Genomic DNA, 27472 nt, shown 5'->3' with positions numbered 1-27472 from the left:
GTGACTAGAAGCAGCAAAAAATCTGCAGCCTTTTTGGGGTTTCTTGTTTCAAATTCTACTGCCAATAAGAAACCCCCAAAAGACTGCAGCCATATATATATATATATATATATATATATATATATATATATATATATATATATATATATATATATATATATCATAAGAGGTCTGCTGAATCCAGACTTTCATGAACAGGAGTGGGAGGCAAGACTCTTAGGGGGGATACCTGATAGGAAACATACTGTTAAAGTAAACAATACCCCAGATCCGCCCATCTATCTATCTATCTAACTATCTATCTAACTATCTATCTATCTAGATAGATAGATAGATAGATCGATAGATATGAATATGTTGTTATGTTTGATATTATTAATATCTCCCATTTGTTTTATGAATAATTAGAATATTATATTACGGTACAATCTGTTTACGAAGGAATATATTCGTGAATATAATTCAAATCTGTTGTTGGAAAGGGATGTTTACTCCAGTCAAGCAAAGAGATTCCCACGCACAAAAATACAGAGCTGGAGGACAGCGGAGAGCCCTCTGGGCGGAATACTGATATCCCACATTGCAGTGCAACACCACACCGCGCTCTATGTCGTCGCGACTCTGTGGTCCTGTTGGTTTGGTTGTCGTACAGAGAGGGCGGCGAATAAATAAAAGTGTTTCGTTTGTAGGTTTAAACGCAAATTATAATCAGTAAACCGAGTTCGGGTAAGTAAACACCTTATACCTCTCGACGACTGGTTTGTGAGGGGATATTTCGTGTTTAATACCGGAATAAATTAAAATCCCCGTTTCAAAAGTGGTCGGCGAGGGCAAAAAAATGGAGCCTCCATCTTTCTGCGGCGACTGCCTTTTTGTAAAGCAGGGACTGTGAAATGCAAGTTTATAAAAATGAAGTACAAAAAAATGATAAATCCGTTTTTGGGGCTCAGGGCTCAGGGCTCGTTGGGCGTGGCATTTTTGTGAACACGTATTTTGTAAGTTTTCTGTCTTGTATTTCAGTGGTCGTATTTTGGCAAAAGTGTCTGCTGCCTTTTCATTGCGGCGATCTTCTGTAGTGTGTGGTGCGGAATGTTGTAATGAAGCCCCAGCAGCACAAAGGAATTTCAGACTTTTATTTAAATAACAGTTTAACAAAGACTTATCGTTTATTTAAACACGTTTGTTTTAGATCGTGTGTTTAGGCGGCTGTTTCGTTAGCAGGTAGTTTTTTTAGTACAGATGTGGCCAAGGCCTCAAATCAGGCCTGGATATGAAGACATTTGTTTTATTTTTTAAAGAATAACTGGGCTCGAAATTTAAAGTACATCCGCAAAAGAAAGCAGCGGAGTACGCTGATTTCCGGGTCTGGCATATTCAGTTAATAATATTTTTACAGCCAGTATAGTGCACTGTTTGCATATGATAGGATGACTGATCAAGTGATTTGCAGAATATGTTCTCTTCCCATGTGTTTATCCCAAGGTATTTCATTGTTTGTAAAAGTAGCTGGTACAATTAATAGCAATATTAACGATAGTATAAATAATTCATTGTTAGCAAAGGGTTCTCTAGTGGGGAGCGATCTAAGGAGAAAACCGGAAAGTAGAGGTACTTAGAATGGAACCCGAGACAGCCTCCCTACTTTTCAGGCTGAGGTCTGGACAGATACAGGTAAGATGTAAACATAATGCTAGAGGCAAGGTCTGTGGACTTGAATGGGAACCCTGTTTCTGATATGGCAGTGTTTTTGAGCCATTGACTATATACATGCTGTACATTTAAAAACATAAACTATTTTGCAGTTGATGCAAACTTTTTACAAAAGTAAGAACGTAAACGTGTAGTGTAATATTTGTATTATTCTATCGGTGACAACAAATCTTCTCACTAATAGACACAGGCACTAAAAATAAACATATTGTAAAAGCTAAATCTGAATTCCAGATCCCAGTAAAGTTCAATTCCAGACCCCATACTTGCTGTCCAGTTGTGTACCAGACCCAGTGGCTTCTAATTACTCTCTACTGTTCTGACAGGTTGGAGCTGTACAGAAAATGTCATTTCCTCCTCACATGAATCGCCCTCAAATTGGGATCCCCCCTCTTCCGCCAGGAATCCCCCCTCCCCAGTTTGCAGGCTTTCCTCAGACTGTACCTCCAGGTGAGTAAGCGTTGAGAGGGGTTGTACCCCCTTGGCTAGAAACTTTTCAGGTTGCATTTCCTGTGACTGGCATTTAACTTAGGCACTATGTATGTCTGTCTTTTGAGAGAGCAAAAACTTTGATTGGAAGACTATTCAGTAGAGAGAGGCAGATTTTTTTTTTTTGCATTCCCAAAAAATTGGATAGGTTATGAATCTTTGCCGCCTTCTTGTTCTAGGGTACATTCTGCAACTCTTTCCACATAGTCATCCATGGTAAATATGAGACCATTTTCACATCTTTTCCTCTCCTGCTTCTGGGTTTCATCAAAATGTAACTCATGAAACCAAAATTGAAATTGGTCTCGATTAAGCAATTTGTGTATTTATATTCACGCTTCTAAGACTGGGACAGTGCCTCCTTTTTACCATTGATGTATCGTTTTCCAAAAAAGTAACCAAAACTAACAGAAGTAATACATTTAAAGCTACTGATAATATACAGTACTGAATAGCGAGAACGTTATTGAAAACTATTACATCAATTAAATGACAGCAGATTAGGCATAACTCCTCTAAAAAACGTCTTCCCATATTTTCATCTTGACTGGTGCCAAGTGGTGGTAAAAGCACAAAAATAATCCATTGAATGAATAAACATTAATCTAAGTAACTCTTGTTTACAAAAACAGGCTTGTATCCTAGTGCCCATTTCTTATTTTGTTGTTAAGAAACAGGATAGAATCCACATTAATTGTAAACAAGCCCATATCTCTTTAAAAGTAATCTGCCTGGCCTTACTGAAAACCCACTCGCTGGGTACTGATGTTGTTTGAATGCTTAAAGGCCTGGTCACACATGTGACTTTTGTTAACGGTAGCAAGAGGAACACATTTGTTGCCTGCGTGTTGCCTTGCAGTTTGTGGTGGTCACACGAGAGACAAGCATGCGGTCGACAAGCTGGCAACAACGAGACATAAACATGCTGCCGCTGTTTTAATAGTAGTAGTTTATGGTTTGATGAAGAAATATTATTGTATTACTTGTTTTTAAACTTGTACAAAAAACAAACCTTAACATTTTTTTCAAAAATGTGGTGAACAAGTAGTCATTTGTTTTGTAAACTGTTACAAAAACGCAACCATTTTTATTTATTTTTTCTCATGAACAAAAATAACGTTGATCGTATTTGTTTTCATTGTAAAATAAATAAATTGAAACAAAATAAGATGGCCTCCACGGGAACCTTTTATTTTCAAATTTTTTCTCAAACCAATAAAAAAAAAAATGCATTAGCTTAATTTCCAAATCATGCAACATTGCTGTTTTATGTGGACTACTATCAAATATGATTGGCTGGTTTTGAAAATGTTGCCCTCATGTCGCCTGAAAAACAGAACATCCTCCTAAAGTGGGAGTCGCATCACTGGGGTGTTGACCAGGGTGGTCACACGAGGCGACAAGCTGGCAACAGCTTTCCTCCCCTTGTTGCCGTCGAAAAAAGTCGCTTGTGACCAGGCCTTAAGTTGATTCTGGCCAAGTGGTCTACTTTTGGAAAGCAATCCTTGTTGGTTTGCCACCATTCATTTATGTGTAGTGGTATAAATTGAAGCCAAATACAAACGTGCATTGTTAAAACTCAAGCAGCAGAGGAAGCAATGTGTCAAAAGTAACACAAACAAAAGCGAAGCACGTGATTGACCATCGGTGGTGATCAAATAATACAATGGATTGATGCATCACCCTAGGCTTAACTGTAACAGTAATACTCACTTGAGGTTCCTCCAGACCAGGACCTTGTTCCACCCATATCTCTAATTAGTTTATTGAACTGCTTTACTCCCAAGAGACGCCACAATGAGATGCTCTTATCATATCCTTTCTAAAGACTAAGAGTTCTAGTGTTAATGTGTTTAGTAGTGGTGCAATCGGCACCCTAATTTCTTCTTCAGTTTATCAAGGCATTTATCAAAAAAATCGATGCTTTAACTTTTTCTTTTTCAAAATAAAGAACAAGCATTAGTTTTTGTAACAGAAGATCCAATAACTAAAATCAGTGTTGTGCACAATAGTTGAACAAAAAGGTACAACTATATTAAAATTAGAACACTTCTGATTATAAAAAAGACAAAGGACTTGAGTTCAAGAACTGAAAATATGCATGCGTCCCCATCAGATGTCCCTTTAACAATGTGATAATAATAAAAAATACTGTATTTTAACAGGTCACTTCTGTCTGAACTATGGTTGCTCATTACTGTTAACATTTTATATCCAAAGCAAACCTTTTTAATTATTCTCACAAATCCTGACTAATTTAACTACTGTACTAAATTCAGCTTTTTATATAATATATTATAATATAATCCAAAGACAAGATACTTTGAAACAAAAGAAGGTAATCATTAGATTTAATATTGGAATTATTTTGAAATGATTACGCATAACATAAAAGGTATATATCACTCTTGTCACTTTTTAGTGCAAAAAAAAGAATAGATTCACCAGTGAAGCAACTTAACTAATTTTACACAAGGTATATCCAATACGAATGTGGAGCCTAAAGTGTGTATCCTAACAACACGCTGACATTGTTTATCTACTGTAATAACACTAAAAGAAGTATACTCGAGGTTTTAATGCAAACCGGCAACAGACTTCAAACTGGGTTCTAATTTGATGCATCGATTCACCAATATGTAATCGAAGCTTTGGAAATTAAGGACAGATGATCAGTAGTCGTTGCATCTATTAATTGTTGCACCAGTAGTCTTTTATAGTTTGTGAATATGCAGATGTCCAGTTGTAGATCATTCCAATTCAGTGGAGCCATGACATGTGTGCAGAAGTCTTTTTTTTCCAGTTAATGTTATAATTGAATAAATAATTAAGGTTTATCTGTAGATCTAAAATTGTATAAGAAATAAACAATTACCAGTGTGGATGTATGCACAGAACACTACAGAACAACCCCTTTATGTTTAATAGCCATTACTGAGCACTATTTTCATGCTTGTGATTTATAAGTACAATAGAACCTCTCTTGAACGAAACTTCACAAGATGACATATCATAGAGAGACATCCACACACAACTGATGATGAAATTGTTGCATTGATGTCATTTAGAGCTTACAGTGCAGTCTGGCTCAAATGTTATTAGTATACATATCCCAGCTTAATTCCCATGGAGAATTAATTGGGCAAATGTGGAGTAGAGCTAGACCGTGTGCCCACTGTTGCTCCTGCATACTCCATGGTGCAACTCTTGCATGTAGGTTCTGCTTGGATCCTGATTCTGCACTACAGCATTGCGAGGAGGTCTCTTTATATATACACCAATCTGATGATTCTTATCAAGAGGCAAGTACTGTTCGAGAGAAGTTAGCCAAATATTCGAGACGACTGCCTTTCAGTAACTGTTCAGAAGTATGTTTGGGATTCCTTCATATTACTATAGCACAGAGGTGGCCAAACTTCCTGACCTTAGGAGCCGCATAACCAGCATTTTCATCTGGCCAAGAGCCGCAAGACACACACTAAAACATGAAATGTTTGCGAGCAAGACATTTTAAATACTAGCATTGCTTTCAATCTTTTTAATCCTCCAGAATTATAATGGAATTTTGCACTTACTCTGTGCAGTAGTTATCTCTTGACACTAAATGGCAGCAAAACAAAAGAACAAGGGAGAACAGTGGAGAACCTAGCAAAGTTTTGGGGTAATTTTTACTGTACTATAGATCTACAGTTTATTAAACTTAAAATATTTGGGTTTTTTTCCATTATTTCTGTTTATACTGTATGAATTACATACTTTTAAAATAAAATATTCAGTTTTTATGAAGGAAGGAAGTTATGTCATTTTCCATCTTCGTTACAACATCAGCACTTATCTGAGATACTCCACTTCGTCATTTGTGCCTGCAGCCGTATGCATGTTTACACACTACCTTTCATTTGCAAAATTTAATCTTCATAAGTGTGGCCCAGATAAGCTGCATACCTGCAGTTTTTATGCATTACAAAAAATCCCAAATACACAATCAATTTTAATAAATGCATAAAAATGGGCATAGCAATTTTGCAGCACAGCTTGTCTACCTCTTCTAAAACTTCCACTAACAACTACATCTCCCAGAATACAATATTTTCAGTTAATAGGAAACTGCACAATAAAAAAAAAAAAAAAAAAACACCCAACAAACCATTTTCCAATCTCTGGCTAGTCTTGTTGTATTTGCAGCCAATCACAGTAAGAATAAGAGACATTTGAAACTACACAGGTTTAAGCGTAAACACCCCAGTGCAGCTACAAATCCAACTGGAACTGTTGTCAGATGCAACAGCTAAAAAACAGTGCCTATAATATTAAACTGTTTTATAAATGAATGCATTTCTTTATTTTATTTAGTATACCTTGAAGTTTTAACATGTTCACTGAGCAAGAATTTAATGTTAAATACAAGTTCTGTTTCTGCGCTTATCTTCATGTATATGGTCTGTTTCTGTGTTTATCTTCAAGTCCTATTGGCTGTGGTCAATATAGTGAATAGGAATAGCTGTTGTCTCTGATTTTATTTTAATACTACCTTTTTGTACAGGTTTTTTTTTTTTTTTTTTTTTTATAATGTTTACCCCATTACCATTAAAGATTGTGCTGTATTTCTCGAGATTACTCATGGCTTCAAGGTAAAGTTGCATTTTACCACCTGAAAATACTTTTTACTCTGTCATTGTTAAAATTAGAGAGTAAGTTACCCCCAGACCCAAGCTGATTTCACAACAGTATGCAAACTGGCAGTTAATGAAAATGATGACCAGATTTCAAAATGTTACTGATGGAAACAGAGATGTAGTTGTTGAAAATCAGGAAAACTGCCACAAGGAAAAAGACGTTGAGTGATATAAAACTTTTAGTAAAAGCGGAACTGGAATAAAATGAAGAAAACAAAACAACATTACGGTATACTGGGGATCAAAGACAGGTATTTAACACGACACATTCAAGTTCAATTTACTACGGTAACCAAACAGACTTCACAAAAACATTTAATGGCAAAAAAAAGCATTACAAAAAAAGAGAGAAGGGAAATGGCCATCAGTGCTACTTTTGCAAGCTATTATAAACAGTTACAACTAATTTAACAAATAAAATATACCAAAGTGTGCAATTCAAAGCATGTAATTGTATCTCAGGCTTCTGGTGACATGGGATTTTCTTATATGAATTGAAAATAGCCACCGCTTTTATAATGGTGTTCTAATAAATTCTCCATCTGATTAAGGACATTTGGCACAAGCGCTATTCCATGCCACAATATTCACTTGCATTCACTTTTTTACTGAATGCTGAAAGGAGCATCTGCTGACTGCTAGGCGTGCTTTTAAAAAGGCCAGTCTGTTTCTCCTCAATTCTGATCCAGGAGGATGTTGAAATTGAAATTTTGTTGTGGTTTGTTTTATGACGTTTCAGGTTGCTTGCATTGTAATGTGTAAGTGATTGTTGCAGAGTGGACACAGGTTTACCGCTGATTTCCATGAAAGCAGACTTCCTCCCAGTCTGGGCTTTCATCCTCATACTTCGCTTATTACTCGTGGAGGGTTTGCTAAATGCCGTTGTCGCCACGAAACGAACGAGCACTTAATTCATCATTACGAAACTTACTGTACTTTCAACTGCACATCACTCAAGGGGATTGAAGGTCATCAAGTGACAATGTCCTCGTAGTGAACATGCAGGCTCAGAGAAACATGAGAGAGAGAATAAAGAATAATAAACACAGATGAATACAGGAGAACAGAAATAATAAACGTGTTTTGTTTTTACTCCTTTCGCTTTTGTTAATTATTTTCTTCAGTTCTTTTGAGCTGGAAAGTGTGCGTCAACCAGCATTTCATTGGGAGCCCCACTTGAACTGCCTGCGAGCCTCGGTTTGGCCTCTAGTTATTTTGCTAGCTCGTCCCTGTGGATGACCATTCTCCAGCTATTCACTGTCCCTATTAATTCCCACACCCCTTGTTTGGATTCATTTTTTGGGGTATATTTTTCATTACAAACTGACTTTTTTTTTTCTCCTTCTCCCATAGGGACACCTATGATTCCAGTTCATATGGGCATTATGACATCTGCTCCTACTGTAAGTTTTACTGAATTACAAGTGTCTTAATTGATCAGCTAGGAAAACATGATATGTCTATTAAATTGTTTTTGTTCCTTCATAATTGTTGCTAATGCTTATATAATCGCATAGTTAAAACATGATTAGGTGTGCCTTTTGGTGGCTCTAGTGAGTAAAGAAAGCTGTTTCACACAGTCAAGGAGTAAATCTAGTAAAGTGATAGCACAGTAAATATCGTAGCTCAGCATTTATGGTTGGTTTTAGTACCTTTAAACTTTTTTTATATGTAACAACCTATAAAAAGTATTTTTAAAACTACTTGATGGACATGCACACAAATAAATGAAGACTTGCTCAACTTGCTCAAATGTTTTCATTTATTAAGATTGACGTACAGAATAAAGTGTAAAACTAACATAGTGCAGCCATTTGTCATATGTGAACTTCATTAAAAAAAAATATATATATATATATATATATACAATCAAGGCTTTCTGATTCTGTATGTAACTGAAGTTGCTTCTCTTTTGTGTAGGTCCTGGTCCCCACTATGCCCATGGTAGGGAAGCCAATGGGACCTCGCAAAGACTTCCCTGGCATGAGAAACAAGGAGAACGATGAGAGCAGTGGCCCAACCACGACAGTCTTTGTGGGAAACATCTCAGAAAAAGCTTCAGACATGCTTATTCGGCAACTGTTAGCCGTGAGTATATCCTTTATAGACACCACAAGTCTGCAGTGAAGCAAGCAGATTGAGAGTTATACATGGATTTACAGGATTAAGTGTTTCAGATTTATAGAATTGCTCTCAATTGAATTAGGTATGACTGATAATGTGCAGTTTTATTATGAATTTTATACTTGCTATGCAGAATACTAATCGAAATTTAAAATGAATGTGAACTTGCTCACCAACGTGTGATATTTCCATAAACCTGGTTTCATGTCCTATTGGCTAGACCTTATGTGTTTCCAATAATTCATTTTTGTCCACAGAGAAGTAAAATTGATTTTAAACTATTTTCTTGCATAGAAATGTGGCTTGGTACTAAGCTGGAAAAGAGTTCAAGGAGCTTCTGGAAAACTCCAAGGTAAAAACAGAACAGGTACAACACTTCTAAAATATTTAAACCTTCTTTATTTCTGTCTTTCGGAATGAGTAAAGGAGTGCTGACCAAGGTTTTGAAAACCATTTTATTTCTTCTTATCTGGCAACATAATCACTGTCCTCCCCCTTTTTTTGCAGATATTTTTAATGCAATACTATAGAAGTTGCTGTTACTTTTAGGTACCTAATAACTTACTTCCTGTGCTGTAGGTCTACTTTTACCATGTGACCTGTAGAACAGGAAGAGATGAGGTATCACAAGCATATTTTTATGGCTGTATGGTGTTTCAGTTGGAAAATATGAAATGTCAAACAAGGAAGGGAGAGGGTATTTTAAATCCTTAAATCATTCCTTTACAGTTCCTAAATATTACTGTCTTCATACTATTTAATTAAAATTGAGCTGCACCTATAATGAAACTTAATCTTTCCTTCCTTGTTTTTCCACTGCTTGTAATGGTTGTGTGTTTCTTTGTCATTGTTGTCCCTGGGCTGTATTTAAATGCGCCAGTCCAGATTTTTGTCTTAAAGGGCTATATTTCAAATGTGTGATGTTTCTTGAAGTGCTCCTGAACACCTCATCATGGAGTGTTTCAAGTTTTGGATGAGCCTTTTAATATTCCCTGAACCCTGGAGAAGCGAGTTGTAATACTTGTCTCTGTGCTGCCACCTTTTGCATGTCTGAATTCATCTCTACACAGCGTTTGGTTTCTGCGAGTACAAGGAGCCTGAATCCACACTCCGCTCACTACGGTTGCTGCATGAGCTGCAGATTGGGGACAAGAAGCTACTGGTGAAAGTGGATGCCAAGACCAAAGCACAGCTGGATGAGTGGAAAGCCAAGAAAAGGAGTGCAAATGGGGTATGTAGTACTTTATACCTCTGCTCAGTCAGCTGGCGCATTCCCTTCTTCCCAAATGCATGCCCTCTGCCAATAAATGAATTGGTGAAAGCTCCTTGTACCATTTACTGTCACTATGGATTCGATGTGATCAGGGGTACACAACCTGTTGTCACAAGTGATAACCATACCTACAGAGGTGCTTAGTTAAGCTATATTCCCTGCCTGCCCATGGTTTTGACCTGGAATGGATATGAAGTCACTTGTTTGTTTCCATTAGCTGCAGTTTGATTTCAGCTGGGACTTGCAGCCCCAGTAAGTCAAAATCTTTCCAACTCGCACTGATGGTGAAAGTTACAGATTGAGTGTCCAATGCTGAGGAAACAAAAGGTTAATTTTAAGTCTCCCAATAAAAAAATAATAATTTAGGGTGAATATGACGACTGTGAATATACCAGTAGTGTACTGTCAGGGAAACATTGGAGGTTGGTGGATTTATTTATAAATGGCAATTATGCAAAAACATGAGACATACAGGTGATTGTTTGCAGATTGGATTGTAGACTGCAGACAGACCTGGCTGCATCCACAATTTGATATTGGAATGAGGTCAGTTTGAGATTTAGTTTTACGGTGCAAATGGCATTAAGTAATGCAAGGAAACAAAGGTTTATGCAGTATTTAGTTTGGTTATTTACCTTTTAAATGTGATTTGAGAAGCAGGTGAATCAGGTTTGAGTGAAGTTATGTGTGCCTCCGTCTCCCCCTCCATACAGAGCACGAAGCCTGACTCGAGTGTGGATGAGGTGGAGGAGGAGCTGGACGACGAGACGAAGCGGCGCGACCAGATCGTGAAGGGTGCCATCGAGGGGCTGATCCGCGAGTACTCCAGTGAGCTCAACGCCCCATCCCAGGAGGCAGACACACACCACAGGAAAAAGAAAAAGGAAAAGAAGGAAGACGTACGTTGTTCCTACTCCGATTTATAGATTATCGGCTAAAAATAATCAAGATGTTCATGATTCTTAAGTAATGTTTTAACTCCCGTTAACTGGGTCTTTCTAAAATGAGCCACTTTTTACAGAGCTATAAATACAGCTCCCCTGATGGCTGAATTAATATAAATTTAAAAAATCATGTAACAGAGACTTGTATTTTTAAAAGAATCTTTTCAATAGCTCCTTGTGTATTTCACTGTAATTTCAGATTCATGGTAATAACTTCAGATAATTTACCTCGCTTCTGAGTACATGTATTTTCCCTGATAGGCATTACAGACACATTACACCCTCCATAGCAAATGTATTACATGGCCAATTTGCCCACAGTGAAAAATTGAGCCCAAAATGCCTACTTTAAGTGATGTGGCCATTGCTAAGACATCATTCAAGTGTTTTAGTATTCTTTTCTCTTTCTAACAGGAAGATATAAATGCAATAGACATGGAAGAAGACAAGAGAGACCTGATTTCTCGAGAGATCAGTAAATTCAGAGACACACACAAGGTAGTATTCTAAACTATTTTACGTTTGCAGAAACAAATGCAACTTGCAGAAGATCTAGCATTAGTAGAATAATTAGTAAATTAAACACAATCCTTGAGTAAATATAGTTGAGGCTAAGGAAGAGTAGCTTTTAATCTGAACTTTTACTTGTATAAACTGTAACACTTTGATGTTTCAAAATTATTTTACTAGGAAGAAATATATATATACACACATACACATACATACATACATACATACATACATACACACACAGTAGCACTTCTTTTTCAACAGGTTTAATATGCTACCCCTAAATATTTAAGCATAATGTAAATAATTTGGCAATTAGGATCCCTGCCCTCAAGTCATTTTTATAGAAAAAATAAAAAGGAGGATAGTATTTATCTGTTTTCAATCTACAAAAGAATTAGATGCATGTGTTCTCATCAGGATTTTATAAAAGCATAACAGCACCCAGTTCCTATTGACTTCTCATTGAGTGCAGCTCTAAAACAAGAGGATCCTAACCATAAGTTTAGGACAGTTGTGGTAGTGATTACAGCGAACTGGCAGGGGCTCTCTGCTTTAAAACCTTGATAAGAACACTCTGTACTAGGGGGCTGGAATCAAAGACTAGGAGACACACTGTAGGGACAGGTGGTAGAAAGTTAGGGAGTCCCTTATGTAGTGTCCAGGCGAGAACATTATGATGTCGTTCATAGGGGCAGGGATCGTTACCAAACATAAAAACTGCATGGACGTAATGTAAAATTCCCTTAAAGCTAATCTATTCATTAAACCCCACCATTATGGTAGAGATCATATGGTGACTAAAGCAAGATGAATCTCAGAGCTTTGGGAAAAGTTACATGGATAGGATGTAAGTATGAGCTTTCATTTCTATTTTACAACTGTTGGGCACCCCCTTCGGAAAGATGTGCAAAGGGGCAACTGGCTTTTGTCTATGCAGCACTGGGATTGTGCGAAGACACTGTTGTGTGTCAGAGAGTGTTATTGAGATCCATGACGGGGTCAAAACCGGACTGTTTGTTTCTGGAGTACCCAGTAGCTTTAAAGGATGCACAGGCCATCAGGTATTGGTGGCGATTTGAAGCCCATTAGCCCAGTGAACCTTTGCATGTCTTGCTGTGTATTTTTTGTGAAAAAAAAAAAATAACCACTGCAGTCATTCAGACTATGCAGACTGTCCATATAGCAGGGGGTGCCCATTCACAGCACGAAGGTCTCTGAAGATTGTCCCAGGTAAGACATCAGTGTTCTTTGTCTGCTTTTTTATTTTTGTTTCCACCTCACTCCTCACCCCCTGTCTCTGCTTCACTCCCAGTGTTGTGATTTTAGTGTACACACCCCTGCACAGCTGCTCTGTGTTTCCTGTTCTCGCAATGCATGCTCTTGTAGTTCGTTGTATGGCTCCTTTAGTTTGGTCAGGAATGAAATGTGAAGATTCTATTTTAGAAACTTGTTCTGCAGTCAAAGTACCAAAGGATCTGTGACGTTGACAAAAGCACACAGCACCCTGTTAAAGGGGCCATAACCAAGCTGTTAAATATATATAATTTTTTTTTTCTAGAAATGTAGTCGTTGCCAATTATTTTTATTTTTCTCCCAATTTGACAATGGCCAATTTATTATTTAGGCTCAGCTCACCACTACCACCCCTGCGCTGACTCAGGAGCGGCGAAGACGGACACACGCTGTCCTCAAAAGCGTGTGCCGTCAGCTGACCGCTTCTTTACACACTGCGGATTCACCATGCAGTCGCCCGGGAGCTGCAGCGTAGGAGGACAACGCAGCTCCCAGGCAGCTAACAAGCAAGCCCACAGGCGCCCGGCCAGACTACAGGGGTCGCTGGTGTGCGGTGAGCCGAGGACACCCTGGCCGACCTACCCCCCCCCCCCCCCCCCCCCCCCCCCCCCCCCCCCCTGATTTGAAAACCGTAATTGGCATTGCGTAATAAATTAATAAATATTTAAATTAATTTCCCATTTTTCTACTAAAAACCATTTCCCCCTTCATGATTTGGAACAAATTTATTGTGACTTTTCTGTGATTTTTAGTACGCATTTCCATGACAGAATCCCAGCCTTACTAATGTTTAAATACAGAATAAATAGAATTCCAAATTTTAAAAAAATGAAGAATTAGTGTTGAAGTGTTTTTTTTTTACTGGGGTTTAATTACTAAATGCTGTGTGTTTACAATTACTAAAATTATAGATTGAAAAGCAAAAATGAGGTCATTGGCTTTCCAGAGCCTAAGAACCTTTTAAAGTGTAGGACAAGACCATTTTCTGTCACCATAGTCTAAACATGAATTGTGGAATAAGAAGGAAGCACTGTATTTGCAAGTAAACATCATTCAAGCAATCCGACTCTAAGGTAAGTCTAATAAAAACAGTATTTCTTTTATTCTTATAAAGGTTAAGTAAGCTTGCTTTTTAAACCACAAATAAGTTACATGTGTATATTAAAATAGGTCCCGTTAAGTGTATCTTGATTCACTTCCCCTAATAAGGCTTTGCTTAATGCCTTTAATTCCTTTAATAGCCAGTAGTGTGTTTAGATGATTCCTTTTGAATGTGCTCTTGCTGTCAGTCTGCACTTTTCTCTTCCTCACCTTGTTTGGCATTCTCTGCTGTCCTGTCTTAGCTGTGTCTGCAGCATCAATATACCCAACACAGGCTTATAATACAGGGTTACTTTGGGAGTGTGCTAGTACACACTGTTGTCTAACCATACATATGCTTAACTCTTCCTTTTAGAATGGGTTATGTTTCCTATCTAATGTTTATGGAACGGAAGTGTGTTTTCCTTTGAGTTACCTATATTTCAATACAGTAAACTGTGACCTGCTCAGGCCCTTTTCCTTTAAAGGCATTAAAGCCCTTTTTGGTAAGCATGTAAAGGATTTAAAATCAATTCTTGTGTTTTAAGATCGATTGAATATGCAGATAATTCAACCCCAATGCTATTAAGTCCCTCCAATGGTCTACCTGCAATAAGACCATGTGATCTCCAGCATCTACCTAAGTGAATATTGTTTGCACAATAAAGGGGAGCAGTCATGTCAAAGCTAGTATTTAAAACCCTGCTGATGAGTAAGGGTTTAAACTTCTGTTTGACAATTTTGGGAACCCATTCTGCATCTAGGGGTGTAAAGTTTAAATGTGTACCTGTTTCGGTTTAGTACTGCTACGACTACTCTGCGTTTATCCATTCACTTAACATGTAAATGAAACTACGTTATTCATTCCCTTTGTTTCATGAACAGTTTATTTTATTATGTTCTGTATGCTTAGTAAATGGGGAGCGCTGTTCATGCAATGTAGAGTTTAATGACACAATGGCTGAAAGCTATTTTTTCATTTAAATTCAATAAGTCCCTAGATATTGCTTTGAATTTGGTACATTAGTGCAGTTAGTTTACATTCACTAATAGCCATGGGTGTGGTGTTGTGAGTATAAAATGTCTCTGTTGACACCACACAGAATCTGTTATGTATTACAGAAAAAAAATAGCAGCTACACATGCAAAGATAGACATAACATTGGCATGGTATAATGTATTGAACTTATTTAAACAGCAGCATATTTATATTTTTGTTTAAATTGATTCACAAGACAAATCATAAATGTGCATATCTAATATACACAATAGACAGAACATTTCTTGCTGATGCAACAGAGTGTCCTTAAGTGAGTTTTATATCTGATTTGCACATCCTTTGAAAGTCTGGCCAGTTTGTCAGTCCTTAGCAGTCTGCTAGATGATTGAATGATGTAGAGATCCTTTAAGTCTGCTTCTAAGAAGGTTGGGTATATTGATAGCTTCTTGCTTTTGGGGGGGGGGGGGTGGGGGTGGGGGTGGTTGGAACAAGCCACTCTGAGCTGCAAGAAGATTCAACAGTATGGTAAGATGCTTTATTTGATTTGTTTAATTTGATTTGCAAAAATGAAATGTTATTTTTTCATATGAGTGAATCTCTTGTTTTCTGTTACATTTTAAGGGGTGATTTTATGTGTGTTTTATTTTATTTTTTCCTGTATACCTTAAACAGGTTGATGCATATCCCCTTCAGCCCTTGGTCTTTTCATGGGTTTTCACTCATGGGATTTCTTTTGCATACTGAAGCAAATCAGGTCTGAAGGGGATATTGGAATCTGGGATGCTTAAAATTGAGTATCATTCTTTTTCTTTTTTTTTTTTTGTTACCTGTGAACCATTTTACCTGCTTTTCCTCCCAGACCTAGCAATTATACATTGTAATCGCAGTGCTGCCGATGAAAACCATAGCACACCCATCTGTAAGTCACAACCAAACACATTGCTTCCAAAGGATGGATATATATAGTTTTAATTAATATGAATAACAAAAGGAAATAGTAGATTTTTGTTTTTAAAATGTTGTACATTGCCTTAAAGGAATTCAATGCCTTAAAGGGTTTCCAGTCTCCGTTTCAGGGACGCCCTGGTTTTCGATCACATATGGGGCTCCAGTGCTTGATTCTAGTTTTCAGCAAAACTTCGCTACTGTTACATTTTCCGTTCTTTAACTCCTGTAAATGTTAATAAAATGAGGCAACACACATTGAGGGTGCTTAAGAGAACTTGAAATATACAACTTTGTGTGGTTTTAGTTTTGTAAAATGAACAGGTGTTTTACCTCTTTCAAAAAATAAGTGCAGGAAAATATGGCCCAATATCTCCTATTTGATTTGACAGTTATTTGCATGTCAAAGGTTAAAAGTAAAAGAAGTGAGTCAAACCTTTGTATAGAACAGCCCTGTTAAATAGTTGAGGGTAAGGAGGCATAAGTGGGGAGAAACCCAGTTACATAAGTCCTATCAGGCCAGATGTACATTTTATTTAATACTTGTAGAAGGCAGTTTATACTGCAAAACAAACCCTAAAGTAGTTTGAGTACAATAATGTTTGTGTTTTTAAGCAATGACGGTCAATTCTAACTTAGATTTTGTAAGAATGTACAAATCTTTACAAAGTGGGATAGGGAAGGAGGCTGCAAACCAATCGTATTGTGTAGATTCATGCTTTTTTTGCACAATATTTAGTGGTTTTAAAACTTGTGTTGTACTAATTTTCTCCTGTTCTGTAAAGGCTTGAAAAAACCTAACCGGTGTGGAAATCTTTTCTTTATCGGCTTTTAGAAACTTGAAGAAGAGAAAGGGAAGAAAGAAAAGGAGAGGCAGGAGATTGAGAAGGAGCGGCGGGAGAGAGAGAAGGAGCGGGAGCGGGAGAGGGAGAGGCGTGATCGGGAGAGAGAGAGGGAGCGAGAGAGAGAGAAGGAAAAAGAGGAGCGGGAGCGGGAGAGGGAGAGAGACCGGGAGAGGACCAAGGACAAAGAGAGAGAGCGAGAAAGAGAGCGTGAGAAAGAACGAAGCCGGGACCGCAGCAAGGATCGCAGCCGATCGCGGTGAGCACACACACCTCGGACACACCTCGCAGACATTCTTAAACCACATTTTCAATTTTCATGAGTCATCCTAAGCCAAAAAATAAATAAATTCAATAATGTAACCTTTTAAATATGATTAATTTACTTAAACTACATACTTTTATTGGAAAAGAAATATTTAAGTAAACATGTTAAATTTTTTTTTTATTTGCTTTTTGACTACCTCCTACCATTTGTTCATATATACATTTTATCCCATCAGAGATCCTTCACCTCCGAATGAAGCAAATGCAAAAGTTGTGTCCGATTCTAGGGATATATCATGGTCCGACTAAATATCTCACGCTAACATTTATACATCTACAGTCAATTCTCATTAAAACTAACTGATTGGACGCATTTGTGGATAGTATGAATTTTCAACAAGGTCCTGGCCAAATTTAGCAGTTGCTTATTGGAAATTATTCCTTAATACAAATTCATTTAACACGAATTTCCGAATGATAGATTATTTTGGAGCCCTCCCAGGGAAGAAAATGTGAATAAAACTAATCGCCCTAATTTGAACAGCAGAGTGTAAAGAAAATTTGGAAATGTATTAACTTGCATCCAGATTAGTGCCTGTACTGTATTTTGGTACTGTTTGGGGACTACAGAAGCTATGATGCATTTTGAGGTTTTGTTAGGATAATGCACCACTGTACAAGAAAACAAGAGGTTGCCGCACAGTTCTACATTCCCACATGCTTTGTCAATCATTCTGAAAAAACACGATCCAATAATACAGGCCTATGAACAGCAAACTGTGGACGCTTTTGCCCTCTGTATGATTTGCTCAATACCCTTAAACACCTTGCATTTGTGGCTTAAAAATCCCAGTGATCAGAATGGGACACTTAAAACCATTTGATTAAAACACACAGCACTTTTAAATGTGTAATGCTTTTCATTGTTCTGTAATTGAAATTGGATTTCAGTGTTACTGTAAATTCAATAAAAACGGACAGTATGCTCTACTGTATGACTCCTGATAATAGGAATTGCTGCTAATACACTTATATAGAAAATCGTTTATCCATTAGTGTTGACTTATAGTCCAGTATACTGTAGCAGATTTTACCAAATTTACAAATACCTTTCATGCATTTCCTAGTAGACACAGGTTTGATGGAGATGCTCTGTATTGCCTCTGATCGTGTGCTTCTGTGCAGGGAGAAGAGTCGCGATAAGGACAAGAAGCGTGACCGTGAGGAAGATGAGGAGGAGGCTTACGAGCGCAGGAAACTTGAAAGGAAACTGCGTGACAAGGAAACTGCGTACCAGGAGGTAAGCTATACGTCCAAGTGCGGACAGGGCAGAGTACCACTGTGAAACAGCACATGGAAAACTAGAATCTAGTTTGTCAGCAGCCAGCCAGTATACATTATTATTTAGAAGTTGAAAACTGGTGGTCCACTGACTTATTTTTTTAATGTAATTTTACTGTATATATTAGCTTTCAATAATTTGATGGTTCATTTGTGCAATCTTTGAATATCTTGTAGAACAAGATTTCACCAGTGGTAATTGTAGTGATCTGGACACTGGATAGTTTGTAGAATTTGGTTGAATAAGACAACACGAACTACTATATCAATAATGCAACAATTATAGGTATATTCTCATTCAGAATAAACAACTTCAATGACTACGTGAAATAGAGCAGTTTTTGATTGTATTTAATGATTTTAGCGGCTTAAAAACTGGGAAATTCGGGAGAGGAAGAAGGCTCGGGAATACGCAAAAGAAGCAGAACGGGAAGAAGAGAGAAGGCGAGAAACGGTAATCAAAAAACCTTTACTCTTAAGTAAGGCTGCCACCTTCAAACAAGTAAATTCCTCAGTTTTAGTTTACTAGTTAACTAGTAACATTTAGAAAAGTAAGCATCTGACAAGTCTGCATCACCTTCTCCCCAGTGAATTTCTGCATTAAGTTGCAATCACATCTGACTTGACTAAATAGCATTCTGGGTCATTACTGGTATGCAAGCGCTTCTTGAACTAGAGAGTCCACAATTTACTTGACCAGACTCAACTTCCTTGCAAATGAATACTCTGAGGCTGGCCTGTGGAGTGTAAAGTGCCTTGCTTGTTTATCATGATGCAGGTCAACATTTTAATATTGTTCCTCTATGTGCATCAGGAGATGGTGTAGGCAAAGTTCAATTACGAATTGTTTCAAATGAGAATATATAACTAACCTCCTATAAGATCTCTAATAATTTGGAAAAATAAAATACAAGTAAGCACAAATCGGGAACTGTTTTGTTGCCAAAATAATTTAGTTTTTGTTGGCTTTCCAAGTGTTCTATCAGCCAGAGAAGCACATGTGTGCAAATAACTTTTCCTTATGTACATGTTTTTTATACCTTAGAAAAAGTTGTGTAGTAGTTATACTTCACTAATTGTGAAGTAATATTCAATAATCATTGAAAATCTTTTCATTTTGGTTTAAAAAAAATAATGTAATGTTTTCCTGTGTAGTCTGCAGTTCACCAAAGAAAATTTGTCAGTCTAGCTTGTCTATTGTTTATAAGCTCTTGCACCATTAATAGCTTGGCTGCAGAGGTTATAACTTCAAAGCTGGTGAGTCTTTTGAGGTGATTGTCACTTTCAATCTTCTGCTACTTCAACTGCCAATATAAAACCGTGTATGTGTTTAATATTTTGGGAACTTCTTGGGTAAAACCTAGCACTGCCCTTCAATTTGATCTGTGACCTAAGATGGCTGCCATGTTGTGTTCATTAGACTTTTCTGGATGATCAGCACTGTGAGCTAGTGGCTTCAAACTCTCAACACAACTATAGTCTATAGCATGATTCCCACAGGACTAAAAATAGGTGTCCTCAGTGTTGGTCAAAAGCAGAGGGGACTTGTAGTAACCTCCCAGACATGGATTAGTTTTCATCAAGGAAAGTTTGTAAATTCAAAATGAAATGCAATGTTGTGGTCAGAGAAGGTGATTTTTTTTGTATGATTAGTAAACCATGAACTGGGTGTAAATTACTAATTTTGTTGTACTTTCTTTTCCAAAAGCTAGAATAACCATTTGGTCTTTTGAGTGATATGTATTTCCATACATATCTTCAAATGCACTGTTCAAAGCATCAAACTGGGTCGCTGATTATGTTTTTTTTATATTTTCGCCCGTCCCCAATTTGGTTATGCCCAATTGAGTTTTACTGAATTGTAAAATCTCAGGACAGAGCGAACTAATTAATATTATTATGAAGGCAGGTATTGATTTGAGGCAAATACCCTATAAATACTATATCAATTCTAACATAACGTTGACATGGTCGATTCGCACAGGAGTAAAAAGACGCTTGAGTTTGAAATTTTACAGGTGGTCTCGATGTCCTGTTAAAAAAATCGGAGGACCTCCTGAAAATGATCTGGGATAAAAAGAAATGGACGGGGTCCCCAAGTGGCTCACCTGGTAGAAGTGCATCTGCATGGTGCGCAGGGTGAGTCACACAGCGCAGGTTCACTTCCTGGCTGTGTGAAGTAGGCTGGTCTTCTGTGGCGACTCCGAAGGGAGTGTCGCATTGGTTCAGGCACTCCCATGGGTTAGGGAGGTAAAAAAGCGGGAAGGACTGTTTTTTTCTCAGCGGTGAACCCTGCTGGCCAGGTGCCCAGTGAGCTCAGAGTGGACACCTGCAGAGCTGGACTTTGTCATCCAGAGGTCAGTAGCTTGCTAACATCCGCTCTCGAGTTCCTGGGTGAAAAAGGAAGCTGGCTTGGTCGTGGGATCGAAGGACAGCCACTGAAGCTTCGGATCTCCTGAGCCATGTGGGGAATTGCTGCAGTGAGGGGAAAAGCGATTGGGCATTCCAAATTGGGAGAAAATCAGGGGGGATTAATTAATTGGAGACATAAAAAAAAAAAAAAAAAAAAAAAAAAAATGGGTGGGTCACACAGGACTAAAGTCTCGTGCGAATCAGACTTTAGACACACCTGTTACTATTGCCTATTTGTATTTATTTACTTACAGGCAAAAGAAGCCAAAAGACTGAAGGAGTTTTTAGAAGACTATGATGATGACCGGGATGATCCTAAATATTACAGGTAATCCTGGATAATGTAAGCCTGTTAATAAAATTGTTGCTGACAAAGCAGTTCTATGAATTCTTTACCATGCACATCCATTCATTTTAAATTTAGCAGTTTTGAAGGAAACATGTTTTAGCAAACATGTATTTTTACTGTAAAACATGAAATCTGGTACTAGACTAGGTTAGAGAAATACCTGTTTCCAAGCCATGCTTTTAGACTGTTCCACTTCCTGGGCCATGTTGACTGACATGCTTTGACCCAGAAGACACTGCTGGGGTGAAATAACAACCAAGGATTTAAAACTTTGTTTAACCTGGTGTAGTACAATATGTCTTTTTCAAATTAAAAAAACATGTTTGCAATAACCTGTTTCTTTAAAAAAAAAAAAAAAAAAAAAAAAAAAAAAAAAAGCATGTTTTAAGACCTATGTAGTTAATGGAAGTGCAAAATCGGTAGTTTGTTTGGCGTTATTTTGTTAGCTACAATTGCTTTTGAAGGGTTTGCATTTGAATCTGTCTAAAGGAATTTGGAAGAAAATCTAAGCTGCTGGTACAATTACTTAGTGTAGGAGTAATGGCAAACCTTTTAGCAACTTTAGTTAAATGGGAAAAGAAGCATCCACATGAGTAGAAAATCAACAAAGGTTTCTTGATGTCTTGCATAACAAGGGTGAGGAGGACATGTTTGACTTTTCTACTTTGTGCTCTGCAGGGGCAGTGCTCTCCAGAAGCGCCTGCGAGACAGAGAGAAGGAGATGGAAGCAGACGAGCGAGACCGGAAGCGTGAGAAGGAAGAGCTGGAGGAGATCAGACAGAGGCTGCTGGCAGAGGGGCACCCAGACCCCGATGCAGAGCTGCAGAGAGTGAGTTGCACCCATCCAGGATCACAAGTTTCATGATGGTTGTCAATGAGTGTTTCTGTTGCATACAATGTGTGTGACCCGATCATCGTTGTATGTGTGCACTGTGCTGATCATATGTAAGAGTAGGTGTTTGTGTGTGTATTCTGATCTATGTGTGTGTTTCTCTCGTATTCACTGTGCAGACGTAGCAGGAGAGTATGTGTATTCTAATCTCAATGTGTATGTGTCCAGATGGAGCAGGAGGCAGAGTGGCGCCGGCAACCCCCAGTGAAGCAGGAGCCAGAGTCGGAGGAGGAGGTAGAGGAGGAGAAGCCTCCCCAGAAGGAAGAGAGGAGGGAGGTGGAGCTGGAGCCAGAGTCGGAGGATGATGTGGAGGAAGGGGAGGAGCCGGAGGAGGAAGAGGAGGAGCAGGAAGAGCTCCAGGAGCCGAAGCCTTGCCTCAAACCCACATTGCGGCCCATCACCTCTGCACCCTCAGTCTCCTCGGGCAGCGGCGGTGCTACCCCGAACACGCCTGGCGATGAGTCCCCCTGCGGCATTATCATCCCCCACGAGAACTCCCCCGAGACACACCCGCAAGAGGAGCTACGGCCCAAGATAGGGCTCAGCCTCAAACTCGGTGAGTAGCCAGCAGTATACCCTTACAAGACCAGACACAGTCACAGACTAGGTGTGTAGGCATCTAAACATACTTTTGGCATTGTCCAAGATATGGCCCAGACTCTGACTAGTTGTGTAGGCATTTAGTCGTCCTTTCAGTGCTGCCGAAGTCAAGACCCAGACACAAAGTAGGTGTGTAAGCATCTATCTGTCCTTCTGTGGTTCTCAAGGGGAGAGAAATAGTTTAGTTTAGCAGCTGCTAGGGATTTGCAAGATTATTTTCATCAAGAGGTTCAGGTCAAGAGTGAAGCTGTTGAATATTATATTATAAATATCGTTATTGGTTGCAAGAAAATAAAGTATGCGCGTGCAGATCTCGGGCAATTTCTTGGTATGAGAAATATTTGTTGCTTATGACTAATTATTGTGTTTTACATAATTTATGCAATATTACATTTAAGGTGTAATATACACGTGTATTGTGCACTACAGCCTATTTGTTATGTACCTCAGCGGCCTTGTGCCCCGTGTGAAGCCAGCAGCTTGAGTCTCTCCTTCCCAGGGTTCTTCCTAGGCACGCTTGCCTGATTTAGACAAAAGCCGCTGTTGGAGGCCCGTATTACACCAGGGCATACTTTTGGTCCCGCGATGGACGAGATGCTGCATTGCTGTCACTACTCGCGGGAATCCAGGAACCCAGTGCACAAACAAGCGACAAACTGGCACCCTAGTTCCCAGCAGCCTCAAAGCTCGGCACGTCCGGCTCTGCCTGCTGCCAGAGGTGGTGTTCAGAATCTGCCCGCAGCTGCTTGCCACAGAGGCTTCAATAGGTTTCAGTGCACTGCGCAGAGAAAGAAGACTCAATATTGGTTACATTTTTATTTCAGGGTACGAGGGTTTCTTGACAACCTAATGTTAAGTCTTTTTCTTTTTTCATGATCTGTGTTTGTTTTGTGTCGACAGGCTCGTCAAACAGCCCGAGCCAGCCCAGCATTGGGAAGCGGAAGAAGCTGGTGGTGGACAGCGTGTTCAACAAGTTTGACAACGAGGAGAGCGACGAGGTGCCTCGCAAAAGGAAGCTGGTGCCGCTGGACTACGAGGAGGACGAGAAAGGGGGCGGCAAGGGCAACGTAAACACAGAAGAGAAGCGCAAGCACATAAAGAGCCTGATTGAGAAGATCCCCACCGCCAAGCCAGAGCTCTTCTTATACCCCCTGGACTGGTCCATCGTAGACACGGTGAGAACAACACGCTCCTTTTTAAACAGTTACCAAGTTTTGGTCATTTTACTTGCTTACACATGCAATATCATATCAATTGTATTTCTGCCTTAGAGACACAAGGACTTCCAAAAAATTGACCTACCACTTACTGGAACTTATCATTTTTTCAGTTTTTTCTGTTTGTTTGCCATTTTACATTTTTTGTATTTAATACTTTGGATTTGGGATATTCAGATAAAGTTTCTGCTGCTTCCTAGTATCAGATTGTATCCTGGATTAAAGTAATGAACCAAAAAAGCAATAAAACCAAACGATTGATAACATATAAGACTGATCGCACTAAGTAATAAAGATTTAAAAACCTATATTGATTGTTTTTAACAAGGTGGGTTTCTCTCTCTGCAGACACTAATGGAGCGTCGAATCAGACCCTGGATCAATAAGAAGATCATTGAATACATAGGAGAGGAAGAGGCAACACTAGTGGACTTTGTATGTTCAAAGGTGAGTGAGATGCACACAGAGCCTGAGGCCAGTGCTCCATGTTTGAGTTTCAGTCCCAGCTGATTCAGTTTCGGTGGAGATTCTAGTGCTGTGATTGGGAGAGTATTGTCAATAAGCAGGGCAACAACTTGATGTTGGGATGCACTGCTCCCATCCATGAGCCTGCAGCTCTGCTGGGCTTAAATGTTGCCTCTGGCGTCACTTACAATGTTAAATCAGCCAGTGCATGGCTGTCACATGAACAATCAACCACAAAGTACCTGCATGTTTTGGAGATCATGGGTATTAACATGCATGCCTCAGATTTGAGTTGAATTTCTACAGGCAGGCTTACAAAAAAGTGATATTTGTTTTTTGGTAAAGTGCTATGCACACCAATACTCACCAATGTGCCCGTCTCTTTCAGGTTATGGCTCACGGCACACCACAAGGCATTCTAGATGATGTTGCTATGGTGAGTTTTGTAGTGCTTTGTATGATCTTTCAGATAAGGCTATTTGTAAAATTGTGACAAATTGTAATAACTTGAATGGCAGTTTTTGTAGTACTATTTTTTGCCAGTAAGATCACTTCAAAAAGATGTTCAGAATGTAAAATGAAGTGTTTTCACTGTACAAAGTACATGTTTGGCGGGCCACACAGTGGAATTTCATTCTGGTGACCACTTGCTGCTTCAGTCAGGCTAATGGATCTTTTTTTAATACATTAAAAAAAAAAAAAAAAAAAAGTTAAATTAAAATAAAAAAAATGAAATTATGAAAATTCAAACAATTACAAGTGTAAGGCATATTTTGAAAATTCATTGAAATCTGTTTGTTTAGTTTTTTAAAAGCAAGAAAATAAGTTGTTTCCTTCTCAAGTCATATCACAGGGCTAATAACTCTGTTTGTTTGGAAGTTAGTTATTTGTTTAGAATAACCCATAAACACTGAAGACATACAGCAATACTGAAGAAACCTGGTAATTAAGACAAAGGTCTTGATTTCTTGTCCATGTATAATTAATATCTTATTTTGTACTGCTGTACATTTGAATGAACTGTAATATGTTACTTGGCTGTCTACAGACTTTTTTTCCTCCTTAAACAAATCGGGTAACATGTTGCTGCAAAGATGATATGGAAGCCCACTTCTTAACCAGAGTATCTTCTGTGCCTGCAGGTATTGGACGAGGAAGCGGAAGTCTTCATAGTGAAAATGTGGAGGTTATTGATATATGAAACTGAAGCAAAGAAAATTGGACTGGTGAAATGAAATAAAAAACAAAGCGACAAAAGAAAGGGGGGATAATGATTTGAACTAATTCCCGTTTTGGCTTTCTTTTCTTCCATCATTAAAGCCTACAACTGAGTTTTTTTTTTCTTTTTCGTTCTCCCTCATGGTCTTGATTGTCCACAGAGGGGCGTCTGGATTGTTAAACTCGACAATGTGAAAGGATGTGTTCTTCGTTTCTTTCTGTTACCCCCTTCTGCCAATGACAAAGGTGTACATTTTACTGGACTTTTGTTTCTTTGTGCACTAATTTTAGTGTATCCAGATAAACTACTGGTAATAGCGCATGGTCAAACTTAATTTTTCAAGTCTGGTTGCTTAGTGGTTCGAATGCTGAACTAGAAAGTAGTGGTTCTGTGTCTTTAACCAGTGCAATGTCAGATGTCTATTGAAATTTGATATGTTTATATATAAACAATGGCTGTTGACAGGGTGCTGCTTAGGGAGTGAGGAAGTCTGAAATATTTGGACTTTAGAAGATACAATGTCCTGTAAAGTGCTAGGGATGCAGTGTTCCAATTCAGTGTCTCCAGCATAGTTTATACACAGGGATTGGAAATACTTTTTACAGTTTTTTTTTTTTTTTTTTTTTTTTTTTTTTTTGTGGTTTTTTTCTGGGCTGAAGCAACCCCCCCCCCCCCCCCCCCCCCCCCCCCCCCTTTCATTTTTTGCTAATCCTGCTAACTTTTAGAAGGCTATGAATGCTGAATTAAAGTGACATTTTAAAAAAAAAAAATCCTTGCCATCCAATGAAATCTACTTAACCACCTCAGTTTAAGAAACACTAGACTTTTTATAGGTTTTGTTGCTGTAAGGGGATAAACAAAAAAACAAAAGCAAAAAAAAGCTTCGGTATGTATACCAGAAGCCTGGTCTTTTCAGTGCCTGCTATAAGTAATCTCATGGTAGTGCTGTTGGACCAATGGCTATCCTGTGAATTAGTTCCCAGAATTTGTCTACTGCAAAAACTGTTCTCTCAAGGTAGATAGTTGAGTGGAGACATTCATTCACAACCTAGTGATTGATTGTTTACGTGGGTGTTTTGCTCTTTCTATTGTGCAAACCCATATTAATGGCCAAACATAATATTTAGATCCTCTTATGCTGACAAGCAACTGCTACTTTGGTTTCCATATTGGACAGTTAAAAACAAATTAAGAGCCACCATGGGAATGAAGGTAAAGCACATAGGTGGCAATGCTGGAAGATGAATTTCGCCGTGGTTTCAAGATTTAAGCGAGTTTGTGGCCCATCTTCTGTTTTAGTGTAGCATTTAACTCTGGCTACGTACAGCAGATGCCCATTATGTAGTCTGGTTTTACCCAAAGTAGTCTGCAGTGTTTGTAAGATTTTCAGAAACACACAGGTTAGTTGAGGCTTCACTTACAACATGCTCATAATCGTGCATGAACTTGTGTGCTATGAAACCAGGGAATACAGGCACATTTTTTTCAGTTGTACCCATGTATGGGGCAGAGCCAGATTACTATCTTTCATATTAATCCTCTGCATGTGTGAATAAAATTGCTTAGTAGAATTTAGCCATGCCGTCCTAATCATATTGGGCTTCCTTGAGCATTTTTGAGAATTTCAGCATCTCAATGGAACACACAGCTCTGCAATGTTTCATGACCATCTTCAATAACGATGAGACATTTTGTTAAAGCAAATGTAAATATAATGCATTCAGAATCATGTGCCAGTGATGTATCTGAATTTATTATCTGTATTGGGCTGTAAATGTTTTGCTTCTGGTAAATAATTGATGTACGTTGATAAAAACATGC

General features: G+C 38.4%; 1 protein-coding gene across 3 annotated transcripts; it reads left to right on the top strand.

The window, feature by feature from the left end:
* The first annotated feature begins 600 nt into the window (after positions 1–600).
* LOC121323902 (RNA-binding protein 25-like) lies at positions 601–26296 on the top strand. 3 transcript variants are annotated; one of them, XM_041265228.1, is made up of 19 exons: positions 601–726; positions 1558–1671; positions 2037–2160; positions 8229–8278; positions 8796–8963; positions 9294–9351; positions 10070–10230; positions 10986–11171; positions 11631–11714; positions 16883–17148; positions 18342–18456; positions 18862–18951; positions 21164–21237; positions 21937–22087; positions 22319–22706; positions 23651–23925; positions 24316–24414; positions 24821–24868; positions 25575–26296. In XM_041265228.1, exons 2-19 carry the CDS (start codon positions 1618–1620, stop codon positions 25665–25667), a joined length of 2484 nt encoding a protein of 827 aa, XP_041121162.1. In that variant the 5' UTR covers positions 601–726; positions 1558–1617; the 3' UTR covers positions 25668–26296. The 3 variants fall into 3 exon arrangements, with proteins under 3 accessions (XP_041121162.1, XP_041121160.1, XP_041121163.1); XM_041265226.1 differs by having other exon boundaries at positions 9294–9366; XM_041265229.1 differs by lacking the exon at positions 1558–1671 and having other exon boundaries at positions 9294–9366.
* Positions 26297–27472: the final 1176 nt, after the last annotated feature.

This window comes from Polyodon spathula, chromosome 12 (genome assembly GCF_017654505.1).
Source record: "Polyodon spathula isolate WHYD16114869_AA chromosome 12, ASM1765450v1, whole genome shotgun sequence".
Taxonomy (NCBI): domain Eukaryota; kingdom Metazoa; phylum Chordata; class Actinopteri; order Acipenseriformes; family Polyodontidae; genus Polyodon; species Polyodon spathula.
This window is presented reverse-complemented; position numbering and strand designations above follow the sequence as displayed.